This window comes from Myripristis murdjan, chromosome 22 (genome assembly GCF_902150065.1).
Source record: "Myripristis murdjan chromosome 22, fMyrMur1.1, whole genome shotgun sequence".
In the NCBI taxonomy this organism is placed as follows: Eukaryota; Metazoa; Chordata; class Actinopteri; order Holocentriformes; family Holocentridae; genus Myripristis; species Myripristis murdjan.
This window is the reverse complement of record NC_044001.1, coordinates 28,962,912-28,986,128: the sequence shown is the minus strand read 5'-3', so window position 1 is coordinate 28,986,128 and position 23,217 is coordinate 28,962,912. Positions and strand designations below refer to the sequence as shown.

At 39.7% G+C, this 23,217-nt stretch overlaps 1 protein-coding gene across 1 annotated transcript in view; it reads right to left on the bottom strand.

The window, feature by feature from the left end:
* Positions 1-23,217, bottom strand: part of rragd (ras-related GTP binding D) — an 80,059-nt gene that overhangs the window by 20,126 nt on the left and 36,716 nt on the right. The window contains exon 6 of the mRNA XM_030045212.1: positions 7,550-7,698. Coding sequence (XP_029901072.1) covers positions 7,550-7,698 — 149 coding nt within the window. The remainder of the gene's footprint in view (positions 1-7,549; positions 7,699-23,217) is intronic.

Sequence of the window (23,217 nt, the reverse complement as noted above, 5' to 3'; positions counted from 1 at the left end):
ACCGATCCCAGAGGTCCGTATGCAACCATGCAGTACGGCCTAAAGTAAGGGATAAAACAGGAACAAATCAAGTGAACATATAAAATGAATTTTTACCCTTCATTTTCAAGACACAGGCCGGGGTTCCGCCTGCCTTTTCAATGCACCATCAGCAATTAGAACTGTCACATTCGACTTTAGAAAAGGTGCAATTGATATGTCCACAGATGACACTGGCATGTGTGCTCTGTGGTTAGATATAAGATCTGTTTTTTCCCCCCGTGCATTATTTAAATTAAAAGAAAAAAAAAAAAAAAACAGACACATGACACTGCTTACAGGACAGTCTCTCCTTTTATTCCTGCTTTGACTCATTTTTAGCAACAGAACTGCAGGCAGTTGTGGAGAAGAGTGCAACCCGGGTATATGCTTTAGAAATTGCATGCTGAAATCATATTCCTCAGTGCTCTTATGGTCCCCATGGAGAGGGAAATACAGCCTGAGAAGGCAGACAACACAGGTGGTAACTCATCCCCTCCAAGGTCTGTTTTTCTTCTCCACTACACCCCAAGCTTTGTTTTCTTTCACTGGTCCCTGATTGTAAGCACATATAGAATTTGAAAGCTAACATGAGGTGATATCAATTGGGGTGAGATCCCACAGCAATGCAAGCTAGGCCACTTCAACATGAGGATTTTCTGATTGGATCTCAATGGTGACAAGATCCGTCCTGAATGTGTACACACCTGACACTTACCGCATCCTGATGTGACTGGATGTGCCACGTTGCATTGAAAAGATTGTCATTGAAAGTGTAACCCAAAGTAACCAAAGACACAGACTAAGCTTTTACCTGGCTGGCAAATGTGTTGCTGCTGAATAATGTAGCTGAATGCAGAATGGCCCATTCCTCATCATTGTAGTTACTGTCTTTGATGAAGAATACATCCCCCACATTCATATATACAAGCCAACAGGCCCACCACACCTATGGTAAATGAAATAACAACTTACTTCTTATGTGTCCAGTTAGCTAGCCAAATACAGCTCAAGCTAAGGGCTGCAAGAGCAGGATATTTTTTTTTAAACATTTTCAGTTTCAGTTATACTTAAAATCCAACTGACATAAGGCGCATTTCACCGCTGATTTGCCACCCGTCTGTCTGGGAGACTTAAAGTGAAAAGAACCAATTAGACAATCTGAACATTGACTACACAGACAGCAGGCTGCAGAATGCTTTGGGGCTTGATCACCAAGCTAAAGGTGTGCTGAAGGGAGAAAATAAAAACTGTGATCAGGGGTGCGATGAACCGTGCAACCAAGCAGTGGTTTACAGACATTCTGCGCAAAACACTTATTCTGATGATTTCACCCATAATTTCAAAGCAATGTTTTTTATCCTGTGCCTTGAAGCATGTGTTATGTGCCAAGCAGGGGCACACTGAGTGCTTGTGTGGTTTTCCTCCCCCTGTTTGTCTTTCCCTCTTGCGTTTCTTTCTCTCGCCCTCCCCAGTTCTCTTTCTTCAGGTGTCAGCGACAAGATTGGTTTTCACCTGTGATGTCCTGCCCTTGCGGCCCATTGACTGTCTTGACTTTGGACTGGCCAATCCTACTCCAGAACCCTCTACAAAAGGAGCCTCCCTGCAAGAGTTGCTCTCTCTCTTCTCTTTTTGTTGTCCTGCTGTCAGCCTGTGTGTTTGTTGGGTTGACTAGTTTTTGTAAAGGTATGTGGTGGGAGGTTGGTAACTTTAGGTAAGTTGGGGGTACCCTATACATTTTCATTCACTTAGAGGAACTACACTATATTACCAAAAGTATTCGCTCACCTGCCTTTACTCATACTATGAACTGAAGTGCCATCCCATTCCTAACCCATAGAGTTCAATATGATGTCGGTCCACCTTTTGCAGCTATTACAGCTTCAACTCTTCTGGGAAGACTGTCCACAAGGTTGAGGAGAGTGTTTATAGGAATTTTTGACCATTCTTCCAAAAGTGCATTGGTGAGGTCACACACTGATGTTGGTCGAGAAGGCCTGGCTGTCAGTCTCCGCTCTAATTCATCCCAAAGGTGTTCTATCGGGTTCAGGTCAGGACTCTGTGCAGGCCAGTCAAGTTCATCCACACCAGACTCTGTCATCCATGTCTTTATGGACCTTGCTTTGTGCACTGGTGCACAGTCATGTTGGAAGAGGAAGGGGCCCGCTCCAAACTGTTCCCACAAGGTTGGGAGCATGGAATTGTCCAAAATGTTTTGGTATCCTGAAGCATTCAAAGTTCCTTTCACTGGAACTAAGGGGCCAAGCCCAGCTCCTGAAAAACAACCCCACACCATAATTCCTCCTCCACCAAATTTCACAGTCGGCACAATGCAGTGTGAAATGTACCGTTCTCCTGGCAACCTCCAAACCCAGACTCGACCATCAGATTGCCAGATGGAAAAGCGTGATTCATCACTCCAGAGAACGCGTCTCCACTGCTCTAGAGGCCAGTGGCGGCGTGCTTTACACCATTGCATCCGACGCTTTGCATTGCACTTGGTGATGTGTGGCTTGGCTGCAGCTGCTCGGCCATGGAAACCCATTCCATGAAGCACTCTGTGTACTGTACTTGGGCTAATCTGAAGGTCACATGAAGTTTGTAGCTCTGTAGCAATTGACTGTGCAGAAAGTCGGCGACCTCTTTGCACTATGCGCTTCAGCATCCGCTGACCCCTCTCCGTCACTTTACGTGGCCTACCACTTGGTGGCTGAGTTGCTGTTGTTCCCAAACGCTTCCATTTTGTTATAATAGAGCTGACAGTTGACTGTGGAATATTTAGGAGCGAGGAAATTTCACGACTGGATTTGTTGCACAGGTGGCATCCTATGACAGTTCCACGCTGGAATTCACTGAGCCCCTGAGAGCGGCCCATTCTTTCACAAATGTCTTGTTTCACAGTCTGCATGCCTGAGTGCTTGATTTTATACACCTGTGGCCAGGCCAAGTGATTAGGACACCTGATTCTGATCATTTGAATGGGTGAGTGAATACTTTTGGTAATATAGTGTATGTCTAAATACCCCTCTGTATGTTTTGGAGATGTCCAGGTTTGTTAGATAAGTTAGTCAGGCCTTTTCCTTTCATATTGTTTTCATGGTTTAGTTCAGTCAGGCCTAGTTTTGTTATATTCATTTCATTTATTTGGCACAACCAGTCAGTTCCATCCTTCTCCATTTAGAGAACCTTGTGTTTTTTTGTGTACACTAAAGCTCATTGTAAATAAATAACTTTAATCTCCTTTACTCCTGCTGTGACTCGTACAATTGTTGGTTGCTGTGTTGTCTCCTTAAAAAGGCGACGTAACACATGACAAAATCAAAAATTACCAAAAAAGGTGAGAAAAGGACAAGCCAGTTTAGGAGTTCAAAAGCCGGGATGCAGAGTTGGCATCAACTACCAATCAGCTAATGGAAACTGGAGATAATGTAACTGCCATACAAGACACAGCTAAGCCTTAAGCTGACATTACAGCTGCAATCATCGCCCTCAGCAAATGTGTATATGAAATTTAGCACGATTGCAGAGGCCCACAAGAGTCATGAGAGCCTCGCTGGGCAAAATCACAGAAAATGTGCATAAAGTGGTGGAGACAGTTAGTACACATGATAATAGAATCAACGCTGGGAAGTCTATGCAATACCCTGCAATAGGGATGCTAACCGGTGGCCGTTTGACTGGTTGTTGACCGTTTGAACGAATAATCTTGTCGGTTAATTTTAAGGCCGAACGTGTTGTCGCCGACACAAATGCACAAGTCATATTGTAAATAACGTAACTTCCGTAAAGTTTGCTCTATCGAAAAAATTCCAACTGTTCCTGAAAGCTAAGTTGCTCATGAACCCACATACAGTTTAATACGGTAAACATGGTGACGGGACGCTCTGCCGGGCTTGGATTACGTCATTACGCACAGAGCTTCATAATGACAACATAACTTTTTCCTTTCATACAGTGTAAATTGTGCAAATGTTTGAGGGTTGTTTTAAGCATTTAGATTTACGAGCAGAGAATTCACAGCCAGTTATTTCCTGCCTATAGCGTTCTAAGTTTCTGCACCGGCCGGAGAATAAACTCCTCCTGTGCCCTACATTTCACAACCTCAATGTATCCAAATTTCACATCAACCGCACAAATGCCTCTCACAGCAATCCTCACTGTGTTGACTGAAAAAGTTCATTCAAAGCAGCATACCATCTAGTTCAAAGTCAGGGTATCTTAATCACATTTTCAAACTGTAGGTCAGACACAAAATAATGCAAGCAATCCAACGACACCCTTGTGAGAGTGAAATGTATCATTTCCATCCAAAAAACACAATTTCCCCCCCTTAACTATAGGTTTTGTACAACCAACCTACTGTGCATCTTACAAATATAACACTATTTTGACCCAGTGGGTGTGCTCCCGGCTTCCAAGAAAACAATTAGAGATTACAAATGAACCAGACAAATTACTGGCAAAAAAGGCACAGGTCTTAAAATACAACAAAACAAAACAAACAAAAAAACACGAAACAGGGCATCAGAATCAGAATTGTGGGAAAATTGGGTAACTTGGTCACCACTTATAGTAAATAGTGAAATTTGAATTTGCTCTAATTTGCATGACTCAAACTTTAACATCTGCCAGTCTGATAATACTAAATTTCTTCTCGACTGTGAACTGCCTCAACTGGATAGAATGTTGTAGAGGACTAAAGCAGAGGAGTAAAGATATCAAAACAACAATCGCAAATTCCCTGAATAACAAGGGACCAGATGGACTCATAGCAGACTTTCAACAGGGATACAGCATATCTCCTGCACCTCTCATTCTTCACATGTTCAAGCAGATTGGCAAAGCTGACTCACTCTCTCAAGAATTATATCGAGCTAACACTACATTAATGTTAAAAAAGGATCGGGACTCCACTGATATTTCCTCCTACAGGCCTGTGTTGTCACTTTGATTTGAGACTAAACTGTTGAGTAAAACCTTCACAAAACCCTAGCGTCTACCATCTCCACTCCCATTGAAAGTAGTCCAACCAAATCAAGGGTTCATTCCAACTTGACACACACATACTTCAATATGTGGCATCAAATACAGCCCTGTTTATTTGGAAGCTATGTTCTGTCTAATATGTTTGGAGGCAGATAAAGCTTTCAACGAAATAGAACTGAAATATATTCTTAATACTGGTGAAATTTGGGTTTGGGAAGTCATTCATCAATTGCATTAAAATAATTTCTAAAGAACTCACAGCTTCAGTGTGAACAAATCAACATGTCTCACAACCCATTTTTGTGGTACAAAGGGATGAGACAGGATGATTAACTCCTTTCATTTCTGCTTTAGGTTTAGAACAACTAGCCTCTCATACATGCTCTAGACATATACCAATATCACATCAAGACATTAATCACACGATTTTGACTCATGAAGACAATGTTCTGCTGAAGTGTTTTTAACTCAGGTTTCAGGAACCAAACAGACTATCATCACCTCAAATAAGGTATGCTTGGGCAAAAGACATGGAGATCAAAATCACAGAGGTAGTCTGGGAGTATATTGTGTTGAAAATATATTTAACAGCTCAATCAATGCCAAACTTAATCTGATATAATTCCAAACTGTACGTAGGCTTCATTTCTCCAGAGCAAAATTACATAAACTGTTTCCAGAAACTTCACCTTTATGTATCAAGTGTTTTGCCAAAGGAGGGACACTGCAATCAGTTCTTAAAATGCCATAAGCTTAATACTCTGAGGGTCTTTTGTTTGATGCCAGCCCTCTGTCTGCACTGTTTGATGTGGCAAGGTTACATATGGTGCTAAACAGATTTATAGGTGGGGATTTAAAGGGAAAAGTGTGGTGAAATAGAAATAGAGAATTAACGAGAACTAAAAAGGTTAAATAAATACTACAAATATGCTAATGTATATTTGAAGGATAAATTTATCCCCTTGCCTAAAGCAAGCAGCCATATTTAGGGACATTTTTCCTCCCAGCTTCCTAACAGTTTTTAACCAGCTATCCGTTTTCCATTCATTCCACTATGGTATGAAAATAAACTTTCAAAGACTTCAAACTTTCTTCACATCAGTATTCCATCACTGTGATAAAGTCATCCACATAATTTTTCGTAAAAGCAGCAGCACTGTTGTGTTTTGATGACCTGGTTGGATTGAAATGGTCAAAACTTTATAAGGTGGGTGTTGCAACCAAAAATTTAAATTTGAAAAATGAGGGATTTTGATTATGTTGTGAAATCTTTAGAACCCCCTAACTATTGGCAAAACATTCAAAACACTGATTGCTAGACAAATTATATTAAAATGTTGTTTTCCAATGTCAGAGAGATGAAATTTTCTTCACAATATGGGAGCCATTTATCATTTGAATTAATTAAAGTATTGAGTTGTATCACTGTGCATCTCAGTTGCTATGACACCTGGATCTTGGATAACACTTCTTGGATCAGTGTCTTTGATGTATTCACCCACTGGGAGAAGGGAAAATTCAGAGGCACTGTCTCCATATTTCACCTTCTCTGGTGCTCAGACTTGGGTGAAAAAACAGCTAAAGAGGTAGCACTCAGAGACCGCGAGAGAGAGAGAGAGCAATAGTGAAACAGTGGTTGAGCAGTGGTTGAGCGGATAGGGGTTCCTCAAACCACCCACTATCCCATTTGGGCTTTTACAAGAGCGCGCCCAGGCGGCTTCAATACGCGTCCACTTGGACACATGTGGTCGTGCACATGCGGCTCCACCTCCCCAATTAACTGGCCTATAAAAAGCCACCTTGCTTTAGCCTCAGTTGAACCCCTGAGAAGATAGTACTAGAGATAGATAGTACTAAATCATGACCTTCCTCTCTCCATCACGGGTTTCAGTTTGAGGATTTGGGATAGCGCAGCCTGCCCTTAAAGGCAATGGCACCTGGCACACTGATTGGTTTAACTGGCGTAATGCCCAAACCACGCCTGTGCATAATGTAACGGGTAGCGCAAGTGTTTTAGGGATAAAGGCAGGTGTCCAAGATAGCAACTTTTGCGGGGGAACGCCTCTTATGCAATGCTAAATCCTCAAATAACAGGTTTAGGGACTCTGATGCAAGATAATGCCCCTCCAGGCTACTGCTACTGCTACCTACTGGCAGGAATATGTCATGCACCTAAAATTAATCACATACAATAAATGTTTTAATGCTCTTAGCCCCAAAATTACCACAGCTGTGAATGCTGTTAGAGCCACATTACTGCACTGCTATCCTCAGCTGTCGTTTGCATGACAGCCAACAAAACCTAACATGTTAATAAAGGTTTACATATTTAACAACTAGTCAGTGCTAGTTTGTCAGTGGACTGAACCACAAAGACCACCCATTTTTTGCCCTGTACAAATAGCTATAAAATAATAAAAAAAAGAAAAAAGAACCAAAATGACAATTCAACACAGCCACTGAAAAGACACAGTCACAGTCATGTCAATCGGATAAAAGAGGTAAATATTATTTTGCAGTGGACTGTCCTCTTAAGCTGACTGACCTTTCCTCTCGAAGCCCTCTTCACGGAGGAAGCAGACCATTGCCAGAAACTTGGTGACCTCCTTCAGGTACATTACTGTAGTGTTGTTCAGATGGATGATGGCCATAGACTCCTTATCATAGGGTGAGCCAGCTTCATCATCAGTCAGACTACAGGAAGAGAAGCAGAAAGAACACAGAGGAATGATAACACACACGACATAAGGTACAGTAAGATGCTAATACTGACAATAATCCCAAACAAAGTGAATCAAGACACTGACATGAGGCGGAGGTTTGCTGTACTTCACATATTACACTGCTATGTACCAAAGGCAATAATCATGTGACCATCAAAATTTAAACATATCTGGTAAAATGACCTATTTTAGATGAGTAAAAGAAATTATAATTTAGAAAAAATTTCCACACCTCTAACCTTGGCTAGGTAAGCGTTTTTTTTTTTTGGTTTTTTTTTGGTTTTTTTTTTGGTTTTTGTTTTTGTTTGTTTGTTTTTTGTTTGTTTTTCAGTAACCAATGTGGGGGGTAATTCGATTACTTTTACACAGATTACTGTAATGAGATAACTTTTCTCAGTAATGAGGTCAGGCATTAGGTTTTACTTTTCAGTCATCACATTATAGTTACTGCCCTAATACTATTCTCTTTATTTCTGTGACTTGAGCAAAGGACTTTTTGAAAGATATCATGTCAGCTGAGGTGTCAGCCAAGCCGGTTGAAGGTGATGATCAGTCTGCCTCCTGTCTGCTGACAGGACCAGATTTTATATATTATGATTTATGCAACGAAACCGATCCTAGGTTAGTACTCATATGATTCAATGTCTGGTCTTATATTCTCCTTCTGATAAGGACTGATCTGGGTTTAGAAAGTAATGCAATATAATATAATATAATCAGTAATCTCATTACTTTTTGAAGAGAGTAATTGATGAGGTAATATGATTACAATCTGTAGAAAGCAATGAGTAACTTTAGTTGATTACTTTTTTTGAGTAACTTACCCAACACTGGCAGTAACCAAGGAGTAAAGCCTTTCAACAACATGGTTACATTAGTTCAATTAACTACAGATAAAACCAGCCCGACTGGTTGACTGCAGAGTTGTTGTTGTTGTGGTCTTGTTTTATGTGCAACAGCAGTTGGTCAGTCCAAAATAAAAGACCTCAGAATGTCATCCTTAGTCAGTAATAATGCCGAGTAGCCATGTACAAAATTATACGAAGTATTGTAGGTTAAAGTAGACAAAGATGAAGAAGGACCAGACAGAGCAAGGACAAAAGGGAAGAGATAAAACAGGAGTAGAGGAGTAAGTGACAGCAGAGGGTTTAAGGCAGCCTCAATAAGAGAGCCAATGACAGGCTACGACAATGTAAGTTTAAACAAAGAGAGGAAAAAGGAGAGAGACAGGCTGAGGTAACTGGCTCTGCCTAAATCCAGCAGGGAAATAGATGAACTGGACAGAGCTTGTTTTTTGGGCTTGGTTGGAGTGTTGATGTCCAATATGTCCATGTCACCACCAGATAGATAGAAGATGTTATACTTTCTAGTATGTATCACTATTTTAATAGTAAAAACGATTTTGAAGAAAAACACAATAAAATGAAATTTTGGTCACTTTAAAAAAAAATAAAATATATATATATATATATATATATATCTATAAATATCTATATCTATATCTATATACTGTATATATATCTATATATCTATCTATATCTATCTATAGATATATAGAGATATCTATATAGATAGATATCTATAGATATATCTATATATATCTATAGATATCTATATCTATAGATATCTATCTATATAGATATATATAGATATATCTATAGATATAGATATCTACATAGATAGATATAGATATTTATATCTATATATATATATATCTATATCTATAGATATATATACATATATTATAATTGTCAAATAATCAATTCATCTCTGTGTGAATTTAATCCATGTTACAATCCCAATGAGATTCAGAATGCATACATTATAAAAATGACACCCCCCAACCTTATACTGTCAACTGATGACAAGTAAAAACATTTCCAGAACTTCTGAAACTGGGTCATCCTTCTAAGGTAACATGATTTGCAAGTATGAATCTGTTTTCTGCTACACGGGGGGAAAAAAGCAAAGAGGACATGATATCATCCACACTCTTCTGGAGTTTGTATATTAAACCTGCATTTTTGTCAGATTTGCATTAAGGCCTTACTCCACGTCCAGCAGTCCACCACACACCAAGAGCCACAGCATTCTCATACTACAGTCACACCATGACTTGTGTATTAAAAGTGGATGTTCTCTTGATTCTCTCTCCCATTATTTTAGTTCCACCTCTATTTACAGTAATGTTTGCACTGAGCTGAGACTTTGTATTGTTACAACCACTAAACCTTTTGTATTCTTCAAAGCCTCTATGAGTAGAAAAGTATAAAGCTAATCTTGATTTTATCAGCAGGTGGAAATAGGCCCCTTAGCTGTAACACTAATAACTTCAATTTCAGGATCATTAACAATTTGGTGTCAGTCCAGTCATGTATGCCAGAAACTTTTTTTCATTCTCAGTTTTAGGCTTGATTCATTTAACATGAGAGGCTTTCTACAACCTCAGAAAATGGATCATATTCATATTTTCCAAACTAACCCTGACATTTTGGTACCAACTGAACCCTGGCCAAGGAAAGGTGTGAATGGATTTGATATCACCATATATAGTGGGTAGGTCTGGAAGAGGAGGTGCTGTTGCATTTTATGCTAAAACACATCTTTCCAAAACCACTTAAACATTTTACGGAACAAGCCTTTCTTTAAAAAGCCTTTCTTATCCTCTTAATTCCTAGTGCTTGGCTTGCTTTGAGTCATTTTTTTCCCAGTCTTTTCAATTCTTTGGTAAACAATCATGCCTCTTTTCAGAAACAAAGAATAAAAGACAGACTTGATTTATATCTGAACGTGCACACTTGTTCTGGTCAAAAACAGAGCTTGGTCCCTGGCTGAAAATAATGGGTTATCAAGAACACTGGCTCATTTTTTGTGTATTCAGAAATACATGCAGTACTGCTGTGAGGAAAATTAAATCTATTTTTTTTTTTTTTAATTCTATCACATACTCAAGAGACAAATCCTGCTAAATTGTGGAAAATCAAAAATTCCAGCGCAAATAGAAACCCTGTCTCATTAACAATGCATGTGAAATCTGAAGATTATTTATTAACTGAACAGAATGATATATTATTTTACTGCCTAACCTAAAAATTCCCTTTGTTTCTCTCAGGTCTATCAATCAATACTGTACTCCCACATATAGCGATACCACTTCTCTAAATTTTGCACTATGCAATTTCTCAATTTCTCTTTCAAATGCATATTTAACCACAGACCCAAAGACAGCAGCTGGTGAGGATAACCTAGATCCTTTCTTTCTCAAACTCTCCAATGCTAATTTCAAAGAGCTTTACACATTTACATAATTTGTGGATAGTTTCAGATAAGCTTTCAAAAGTCTGTGTTATCCATGTATTGCCACTTAATAAAAGCAGGGACTCAAACATTTTGTATTTCAAAAATACCTTGCATATCAAAATCCTTGGAATTATTAGTAAACAAACTGTTGAAAACTTTTCTTATTCATTATTCAATGCTAAGTAGTTGATCATAGCACCATCTCTGCCACTTCTATTGTAAGTAACATTACATCTGCTTTGGACAAAAGACATAGCCATAGATTTTTCTATGGCTTTTGATACTGTTGTCCATCCTCTCTTGCTCAGTAGATTGTCAACTATTGGTTGTTACTAACTGCCATTTTTCTGGTTTTAAAGCAATCTGTCAACAACAACAACAACAACAACAACAGCAACAACAACAACAACAATAATAACCAATGTTCCTGGCAGCTACAGAGCCCTCCCTCGTCCTCATTTTGGCCAGTCAGACCACATCTCCCTGCTTCTCCTGCCTACCTACATCCAGCTGACAAAAAGGGTCAAACCGACTGTAAAAACAGTTAAAAACAGCATTCAAAACAGCTCTACAGGACTGTTTTGAATGCACGGACTGGCAGATGTTCAAAGATGCTGCTACCCAGGAGAACCATATTGACCTTGAAGAATACACATCATCAGTGACATCATACATCAGCAAATGTGCTGATGATGTGAGAAATGCCATGTTTAATAAATCAATGAAGAGGGAACCACATTTTAACTTCCTTGTATCCTTGTATCCTTATACGGTCTATCAAAATTCGAAACTGTATCAAACTGTATCATTAATATAATTTTTTGTTCCAATTTAAACCCCAGCCCTCTAAGCAAGAAGAGAGATGGTGTCAGGGGCTCACACACACACACACACACACACACACACACACACACACACACACCACACACACACACACACACAAAGCAGAGAGACACAAGGGAGCAGCTAAAAAAGACAGTGGTATAGAGCTAGGGAGCACTCTCCTTTGTTAAAATCAGCATCATGGCAACACTTGTATTGTTGACAAGGTAGAAGGAAACAAAAAAAAACAACAACAAAAAAACAAAAACAAAACAAAACAAAAAAAATGCTTTATTGGCAAGGTATCTAGTTTAAAATAGATAGTAGGTCTATTAAAGTAGGTCTATGTAACTTTTTTGTAACTAATTATGAGAAATCACCATTATACACAATGGGCAGGTTTCATATTATAAATCTCTTGGTATTTGGCTTGATGACAAGTTATCTTTAAAAAGCCATGTAGATAACTTCATTAAAAAGCTGAGGGTGAAGCATAGATACCTTTATAGAACAAGAGCTGATTTCAAATGTCTTGTAAGAAAAAGGTTGTTGAGGCCTTGTTTCTAAGATGTTGGATGCTAATTTATTTATTTATGTTGGGTAATTTAACATATTTACAGCATATAGCATGACAGCATAATTTGAGAGTTTTGCTGCTCAGACTACAGTCTGCACCATTTGATATTATGTCAGTTTGATGTGACCTGGCTTCTGGGCTGGGCGGATTTTTCAGTTTTTAAGCACTGTGATTGGCCCCAGTTGGTTTCCAAACACCACCCAGCCAGCAAACTTTGGTGTATAAATGAAGTCAACAGTGGAAAAGTAGGCTGTTGGTGCTGGCAAGCAGTCATGGTACAAAGGCTTGTAAGTGCAACAGTGCCAATACAACAATAAACTGTACAGATGCACGTGGCACAAACGAGCAGCAAGACTGGTCTTGCAAAATAAATGAGAAAAAAAAAGTCGAGGCCAGTGATGGCTTTCTGACTAAGCCTGTAGCACAGGGAGTTACAATAGTCTATCCTGAGCTGGATAATGATCCGCAAAAATGCACCCTGAGAGACAAGCCATATTACAAGTTGAGTTGCCTGCTGCACTTGATTTAAGCGGGACACAGAGCTGGGTGTTTTCCACACAGCAATGGAGATAGAACCAAAGAACAGGGCCAAAGAAGAGGAGGCCTTTCCGGCTGGTGTAAAATGAAGGAAGTTCTGTAAGTGTACTAGGACGACATCTAATAAAGAGCTGAGTCTTTGATGCTGAGACATTCTTCCATTCCACTGATGAGGTGGCTAAATGTGTCAAAGGAAAAGGAAAGATTTTTCTAGAACTAAAATCAAGCAATCAGTGGAATTACCTGTGAGATGAAAAAAAATTGTGACCTCAATTCTTCTCAGATGGAGTACAATATTAGCTGTATGCTAGAAGTCATGAAATATGTTATAGAGACCAGGTATCCATTCTGACTTCACAACAGCATACAGTCAACAGCAGGCTGAACGTGACAGCATGGCTTGCCATTAATATTGGGTTGCTGAGGGCATTTATATTTGTATCTGAGTTAGTGCTAGCTGCAAACACACCATACAGCAGAAATACAATAAAAAGCATTTGTATGCAACAGATGCTGGATTAAATGGTAATTATCAAAATGAATAAAAGCTCTCTCTCTCTCTCATACTTAATCCCATGCTTTCATGGCCACTGGCCCTGATGCAATGACATATGCAAGCTAAGAATAGTTCCTGTGCTTCACAGACTGGAAACAGGGAATGAAAAGAAGCACGCAGGGCTCATGCATGGTCAGTGGGTTGTCAACTGATTGTTTTTGTCAAAATCAACAAGAAATAATTACACTTCACCAAGGGAATATTATTCATTTTTGTGGCCAAGGGATATTTTTTTTGTGCCATCAACGCATGCCAAGTGCTTTGGATGCCAAGTTGTTCACACCAGAGCAGCTCATTAACTAAATGAGGTGAAAAAAGACTCCATTTACTAAAGCCTCTAATTAACGATAATATCCCAGCTGTTTTGTCATGATAATGATGGCAACCTTCTGTAGAATAATCTGATGATTTGGGTGAGCAGGGCCAACTGGTGGATACTTCATGGTCCCACAAACACAAAAAACACATGCAAGCACATGTAATGTATTCAAGGTGTGTGAGTGAGCAAGAGTGCACACAGGAATACACACACACACACACACACACACACACACACACACACACACACACACACAATACAGAAACATTCATGGGTGTGTATGCAAAAACATGTGCATGTGCTTATTATTTAAAGGGATTTCTTCTTGAGAGCAAACTGTTAGGGTAGACTGAGACATGAACCTTCAGTGTGTTTTACATGGGAACATTATCTACATGCATATGGCAATCACCTCTATCCATGGCCAAAACGTGAGATTAGCAGGAGTCCAGTTTGTGCCCTTGGCCACACATTTCCCAACACAGCTGTTCCGGGTTAAAATTTCATTCACCTCAGGCCAAGTGTGGCCTAGTTCAGACAGAACCCCCAGCTGCGATGCCCAGGGTGAAGCAGCCAGACACAAACACACACACACACACACACACACACACGCACGCACGCACATGTACTATGATGACAACAAACCTGGGTCAAACCAAGATCACCAGGCCCAGGGGGAAGCATCGTGACTGTATGATTTTACTATGCAGTATGGGTGGTTCTGTTAGCGTTTTCTGAGAGACACTTTTTTTTCCGAAAGACATTTTTCAAGCAAGCTTTGTGATCAGGATCCAAATTAACAAAAAAAAAACAAACAAACAAAAAAAAAAACAAAAACAGAATGCCAGTAAAATTGATCTTTGGTAATGGTAGACTTAAGAGAGGTATATCTAAAATTAATAATTAGCATTTTAATTAGTTTATTGAGCTTGTTATGTGTGGCACCTGTAAGTCAGAGTGACAATTTTACATCCAGGCATCTTTGTTATAATACAAAATTTGACATTCCCATTTGTATTTAGCACTTTTGTGGGTCATTGAAGCATGCTGTTCCTGTATATAAAATAGTTCTGGCAGAATTTGAAGGTGGAGTTTGCATTCTGCTGTAAGGTGACTGTTGGTGCACTGAACAAAACATTGTCACTGAGGATAATGTGGAACATATTAGTACAAATATTTGGACAGTAACACAATATAATTTCGTCCTTGTACACCATCACAGTGGATTTGAAATAGAGTAATCAAGATGTGACTGAAGTGCAGATTCTCAGCTTTAATTCAAGGGATTGAACAAAAATATGGAACTAACCTTGTAGGAATTACAGACAGTTTTATATATTGTAACCCCATTTTCAGAGGCTCAAAACTAATGAGACAAACTATACATAACATGCATATCTATAATTATAAGGATTATATTCAATATTTGGAGGAAAATCCTTTACAGTCCATGACTGCCTGACGTCTGGAACCCATGGACATCACCACTTTCCTCCCTTGAGATGCTCTGCCAAGCCTTTACTGCAGTTGCTGCTTGTTTATGGGTCTTCAGCAGGTGAAAAGCAGCTCAGCTGGGTTGAGGTCTTGGGACTGACTTGGCCATTGAGGGATATTCCACTTCTTTGCTCTCAGTAACTCTTGGGTTGCTTTCACAGTATGTTTTCGGTCATTGTCCATCTGCACTGTGAAGCTCTGTCCTATCAGTTTTGTAGCATTTGTCTGAATCTGAGCAGATAGTATAGCATAAACATCAGAATTCATCCTGCTACTTCCATCAGCAGTCACATCATCAATAAACACTAATGACCCAGTTCCACTGGCAGCCATACATGCCCATGCCATAACACTGCCTCCACCATGCTGGGCAGATGATGTGATCTGCTTTGGGTCATAAGCTGCTCCTTTCGTTCTCCACACTTCTCTTCCATCATTCTGTACAAGCTAATCTTCATTTCATCTGTCCAAAGAACCCTGTTCCAGAATCAGCCAGGCTTTTTAGATGTTTTTTTGCAAAGTCTAATCTAAGCATTTCTGACCTCCCCAGACATTGTGAACGGATTTTTTTTCACCAGTGAAAGAATTCTTCAGTCATCCACTTCTTCTGAGGTCTTCCAGGCCTTTTGGTGTTGCTGAGCTTATCAGTGCATTCCTTCTTTTTCAGGATTTACCAAACCGTTGATTTGACTACTCCTAAAGTTGTTGCTACCTGTCTGATAGATTTTTTTTTTTTTGGAGCCTAATGATGGCCTCCTTCACCTGTGTGGACACCTCTTTGGATCACATGGTCAGGATTCTGATAAACAGCTACCAAATGCAAATGCAAACACTTGGAATGAACTCCAGACCTTTTATTTATTTATTTATTTAATTTGTCATGGAAAAATTCACACCTGGCCATGAAACTGCATTTTAGTCAAGTTTCCAATTACTTTAGAGCCTCTGAAAATGGGGGGACAATGTTTCATGTCAATTTCAATGTCAATTAAAGCTGAGAGCCCGCACTTCAATCACATCTTGATTACTCCATTTAAAGTGCTCTGTGGTGGTGTACAAGGGCAAAATTATGAATATTGTGTCACTGTCCAAATGCCTAACTGTTAACAGGGTAATTTTTGCTGAGCATGCATGCTAGTTTTCACACAAAGCCCTGCTTCACACTCAGCAGTTACACACATGAACACCTGGGAGCTGCCCAGTATAAGAACCGTCTACACTGTAGGCCACTGAGCAGCACCGCCCAGATCTTTTCTGCCAGTCCGAGGATTCAAACCTGCGACCTTAGGTCAAAAACCCACTTCTCTAACCGACCATGGCTACCCACTGGATTTTTCGACTGTCATATGGCTTCACAACCCTTGGATTATGCTACAGAAGCTGTTTAAATAAAAGTTATGGTCTTTCTGTCCATTACATAAAGATTTCTATGCCACTACCAGGGATTGGTGAAGAAAAAGAAAGCATGGAGTGAAGTGGAGGAGGAACACTATAAATGTTATTCAGCTATTTAGCGTGGAGACCTCAGAGGTGCTGAGTTCCCACCAGTGCTGTCTGCATTCTCAGACTATACTTACTTCTTCACGGGGACCACAAGAGCCCCGATTTCTACAGAAAGCATACAATTTGGCTGCATGCTCCTCAATAATTGCCAGCTGTAATGAGTTCTACACCTAGAAATTTGACAAGTAAAGAGTGTCATGTTAATTAGTTTTGTCTTGTTTTGTTTTTTTAAGTATTGTGTGGGGCAGTGATGTAGTCTAGTTTATTGTGGGTATGCTATATTCCCTCCCTTTTCTACTGTGTTAATAACTATCCCTGGTGTTTTCGCATGCTGGAAGATACAATTATAGACTGCTTTGACAGTCAATGGTGCACTTCACATGGGGGTTCATCACAGTGATAGATCTTTGGACTTATTAATTGTGGTCTGGATGAAAGTGAGAAAAAAATGCAAAGAGGAAAGGACAGGAATTAAAACAGTATGTTCACTTATCTTCCAAACCATTGTCAAACTTATGTATCAAATTAAATGCACAAGAAAATATCCAAGAACTGCTGCTAGACAAACAAGCCTCAGAGACAGAACTCTTTAATAAATAAAGGGTGAAAAGGCACATCAAAACTATTAAACACTGACCAATGTTGAGAACATCACACATAACTAGCATAACTTCAGTTATGCTAGATATGCCACTAAATATAATGCAATATATTTACCAACAATCCCCTGCTGTCACAGTAATATCAGCTAGCTCCTGTACAACTTACCAGATGTAACCTTTTCTGTAGTCTCTGTAGTGTCATCTGCAGTGTCATCTGAAGCGGCAGTAGCTTCAATACTCAAACAATGTAGTTTGCTTTTGTTTTTGTTTAGTATATGATGCAATATTAAATAGTGATTCTGCATGAAGATTAGTTAATTAAACAACAAAATCACTTTAGTGACAATTCTGTCACAAATCTATATTGTTAGACATGCTTGAGCATTTTAAATGGATATACAGAAATCCTGGAGCTTAATGGGTATACAACGTATTACTCACTTAGACTACACCACTGGTGTGGGGAAAACAAATCCAATCTCATATTTGACCACAGAGCTCACATACAAGTGACATGTGTGGACATATCAATCAGCCTTGATCAAAGAATCTGACAGTTCTGACTGCTGAAGTCACATGGTACGCGTCGACAGAGGCATGTGTTTGATGCTAGGTGCCGCACTGCTTCCCACATTTGGACGTAACATGGCTAAGCCACTCCCAATGATTGACAGTTCCTTTCTCCTGTAACTGTGCAAAGTTCCCTTCCTAGCTGCACCAGATTGGACAAATGCTTCAAAAGGCAGCGGGCCTCTATCTGCTTTCAAACCAGACCAACATGGCAGCTCTTTTCAAAACTTTCTTTGATATTACAAAAATAGTTCACCAAAATGCATTTCTGAAAACATCTGAGGTGTGAAATAAACCCTGCAGTTGTTGAATCTGTCTTCATTTTAGATCAGCGATGGTTGGGTTAAAAGTTTCACGAGAGAGTTCCAGAGGCGGCAAGTCACAATGGACGCTCATACTTTCAATAAATTAGCCTACACCTCAACTTAATGCAAATGAAGAGACACCGACGTGACACAACCATATCTCAAAATGCAACGCAACACTACCAGAATGCATCGCACAGCTGCCTACATAGACAATGAATGGGAAGCATGGAAATGAGTGAAACTGTGGACACGGACCCACATTAAAAAGATGGGTGGAACCCTGGCCTGCACCTTGTGTATTCACAATTCTAGGATTATTCTAGGGTTTAGGTTTTATCCTCGTAAATATTTCACTGCTCATCTAAACTATATCAACCATTAACGAACCTCATGGAGGTAGAATGCCTGTGAGAAGTTTCTTAAATTTATGTTGATCTGTGGATTGTCTTTTTGCAAATTGGGCTAGGGAATAATTATCTAATCTATTTGACATTTCTGCAGCACCAAACGAAAACTAGATTCTTTTCATGTCTGTAAATCATTATAGATCTAGCTGTAACAGCATAATGTGCAAAACAAACAATGAAAGGCTGCTAATGAGGTTTTGTAAAACCATAACACATTGTCATATTCCATGGAAAACCAACAAACATAATTCACAAAGTAGATTAATGTAGAAAAATAATAAGAGGAAACATATCAAGCCTCGTTGGAAGCATTTCTGCTCCCTGTGAAGAGACATGCTTTTTCAGTGCTGTATCTGCTCCTCTGTCCATTTAATCAAGCCTTAAGGCTTTATATGTCAGCTCAGTTACTCAGAGGTAAGTTTGACATCCTACAACTCAAACAGAGCTGTCAGCATACACACATTTACATTTGACAAATGTTAGGCTATGATTTTAAAACTATTACTCACTTAATTACTCTTTGGAGAATATACAGTACAACATTTGTTTCTGTCATATTTTGTACACATTTTTGACAGTATGACCGCAGGCTTATATACAGTAGCCAAGTCAATTACCTTCAATCATCATTTTTGCACTGCGGATCCTCCAGCTACATGTCTTTAGAGGACTGAGGCAAGGAGATATGAAGGCTCCTCCATGGAAGAGCCGGACATTTTTTTTGGAATCCTATGGATCACAGGACTGCGGATTTCCCACGGGATGGGTGTCAATTTCACTATTCATCACATGACTAGGAGCTCAATGCTCTGAGGAAGACACAGCATGAGCCAAAACATCAGCATCAGCAGACTAAAGTTAATTCTTCTCTTTAACGTCATGATGACTTTTAATTTAGATTGCTCCTATGACAGCGTGTATTTTACTGTTTCCTACAGGACTCACTGCCTAGATTTTTAGAGATTGGGCTAAAAAAGTCATCCCAATAGGTCCAAGTCCAAGTCCCATTGAGGACTTGGACTTGGTACATGGTACTTGCTCTAGCAGGTGAGCCATCATGGCACTCAGAGGAATATTTGAGCAACATATTCTAAGTAATGCCTTATGTCAGCAACACTGCATGTGTTTAACTCAAATCATCATTCTGTAGGGTGGATTTGATGAAGTAGGCCTGTGTCATGTATAAAAGGGAAGGATTTTCTTGTCATAATAACAGTGTACCATATGTATATAACATTTGGGCTTACTGAATTTACTGAATTTATATAAAGTAACAGATCTGCCCACAGTGTGAACAGCTAATGTTAGCTTTGTATCTGAGCTCAATGGGTAGCAGCTAACTTATTGAGGACATCAGAGTCTGATGCTCTTCCTGTAAAGATCCTGTGGTAGAAACTGACTATTCTCTTGTGTGTACTGCCAGCTAATTGCTTTCCACTGAGCTTTCCATTATTATTGAGCATATCACTCTTGCCACTGAAGGCTCTAGTTTCCTGGTGCAGCGCAGGGTGGCGCAGTGAGGCGAACCCCGCGCAGAGCTAGTTTCAACCAGCGCAACCCGATGGGTGCACAGTTTGGTAGTATGGCAGACCGAGGTGCGCTGAGATGGGAGTGGCGTTGCAGCAGGGGGAGGTGTCAACAGATTCAGCTTGGCACAGTGACAGTTTCATGCCAAAAGGCTTCGCAGAGGTGCGCCAAAAGCTCGCCATCTGAAACCAGGTCTACTTTCAGCGAAGGCGGAGCGGAGCCGGTGCAGTGGAAGTTTGGCTGACCGGCGCGCAGTGTGCACACGTCACCAAAACCTCACAATCAGCACAAACACTGCCAATCTCCTTTGATCTGACATCAGTTGTGACAGGACAGTCCATACGGAGATACATTTATGTGGTATAGTGGTTTTTGTCGGTATTTATTGCACTGTTAATGTGCTTGACATTCTGGAAACCTGCCTGTGAGGTTTTGGTGACGTTTGCACACTGTGCGCCAGTCAGCCAAACTTCCACTACACCGGCTCTGCTCCGCCTGCAGCAGTAGACCTCCATGTCAGTTGTGTAAACGTTCATTACGCCTTCGCGCAGCGTATTTTAAAGGCGAGACAGGGGCTCATTTGATTGGTTTAAAGTGAATTGGCTGTGTCAAACCCACTCCACACCTTCTCTCCTCCCATGCACCAGTCTGCGAAACTAGAGCCCTGAGAGGCAGTAATAGTAAAGTTCAGTGATATAACCACAGAAAATGTACAGCAGCAGCAGTGTAAGAAGAAATACGTGGAGTATTCTGATTTTGTCTCTAATGGCGCTGTAGTTACAAAACTGCATTGGAAATGCTCCTTATATAAGCAGTGCTAACTCTTTTCAACTTTATGAACATTTCAGGTTAGCATGAGCAGGGATAGCAACCATGATTAAACAAAGAAATGAGTTTCACCTACAGAAAGTCAAACTTTGAATAAGATCTAAGGAAACTGATGTTGCGGTTGCAGCCACACTGTTTGATTGACAACTGATCTCTGGGAAGTGCTGTGTAGAAACACTACAGCAATGAGCACTTAACATCAAAGACAGAAAAAAACCAAAAAAGCAATAAGTGCTTGGCACCAAAGACAGAGACAAAATTAAAAGGGTTTCAAGGATTTCCCTCACCTTATGCTTCTCAGGAACCACCGCCTCCTCCTCCTCCTCTGGCTGTCACCTTCCCCTGTCCTTTTCAAAGATTGCAATGAATTTGCTCCATGCTATCCAGTTCTCTAATCCTAGATTAGTGGCTTGTATTGAAGGTGCTGCTAGACCAAGAAATGGGCAACTCATTGATACACAGTTGCAAAATATATTGTGCAAATATATAAACACAAATAACAGCTCCCCTCTAATGAAGCATGCTGAGGCTATGAAAATAATAAGCATGATTTTGACTCTGAGATTGAAACAGCTTTATCAAGAAGCTCTCCCACTGATTGTTCACATTCCCTTCAGTTTTACTGTGGGTCAAATATGAACCAGAACTATAGAGATCTATATGAGGGCCTAATTACACTCCCAGCTGGAGCGATAATTGAACTGAGATTATAGTGCAGATCAGAGATGATGGAGGATCAGCAGTAGAGGGAGTTTACCTTGGGCTTTACTTCACTTTCAGCTCAAAGTCGTATTCTGTCTAATATACCACTTCACTCTGGTTCTAACACGTAAAGCCAACCAGCATACTTCACCTTCTGAAGTATGCTGGTAGTGATTTCAACAACTTGATGAACTATTTCCTCATTATAAGGGTCTCATGCTTTGGTAAGATAATAATCATTTTTAAGTCATGATCACTAGTTAAATCAGAGCACATTACAATAAACATCAAGTTAACAAGGATCTGTGCATATGGTGAGTTTTTATGTTAACAGCTTGTGATGCTTATTTTTCAATTTTGTATTGTCACTGTCCAGTGAAAAGCACTCATCTCCAATTTTGGCGATTTTCATGATTTTCCATAATTTGAGAATTTCCCTTATCCTCAATGTTCTATAACCCATGGGTTTATTAAAGTTTTTCAGATTAATTAGATAAACTAATTGGAAAAATGCACAGCTGTTAGGCTAAAAAAAGAGACTGTTTTTCTTACCTTCACTGACATTTTGGATACAACTGTTTTTCACTGGACAGCAACATCATGTTTGTACCTATACTAAAAAGCACTGCCAACATGAATGTTTTTTCCAAAACACCATCTACACACAAACACTTTCTGTGCGTATGCATAGCACCTGTGTCCTCAAAATGGACCTGTAAGGAAATGCATCCTTGCCATAAACACAACCCGGGAGGCAGCGCTGCTTTATAGTCAACAGCAGGGATAAAAAAAACTGACAATGTTCTGTTCTTGTTAAAGCGATATGAAAGTTTAGTGGAACATTTGCCTGTATATATACAGTATGTTGCGCTCAATATAAGTCTATCTCCTGCCCCATCACAGGATCACCAGGAAGTCCACTGTAGAACACTGAGCTCTATTTCTCACCTCCCTGTTCATGTGTGCTGCATTCACAAAACAGCTCTCAAAAAAGAAAATACAAAAATATTAGTTTATAGTTAATTAGTTAATAACAGTTGCATACATAGGTCAGTGGTCTCATTTTCATAAAATAACGTGTTTGAATGAGAAAGTAGATCCAGGCTCCCTGGATCTACTTTCTCATTCAGTTATATTTTGAAAATTCAGCAGTAGACCACTTATTTCCTTATGTTATATTCTAAGCCATGTGTGTATCTTGGACTATGTTTTTCAGAGCCGTTTTGGGAATGCAATACACATGAATGGAGAGGTGAGTGCCAGCATATAATTAATAGCTATATTTCACTTTTGAAGATCCATAGAAAAGAAACAAAGACACATAAACACACATAACAAATACACTAATACTGGGCTCAGCAACATATATAGGCAAATGCTTTACTAAACTTTAATATTGCATTAATTTGACTGTAAGTACATTTCATATCCTGTATTT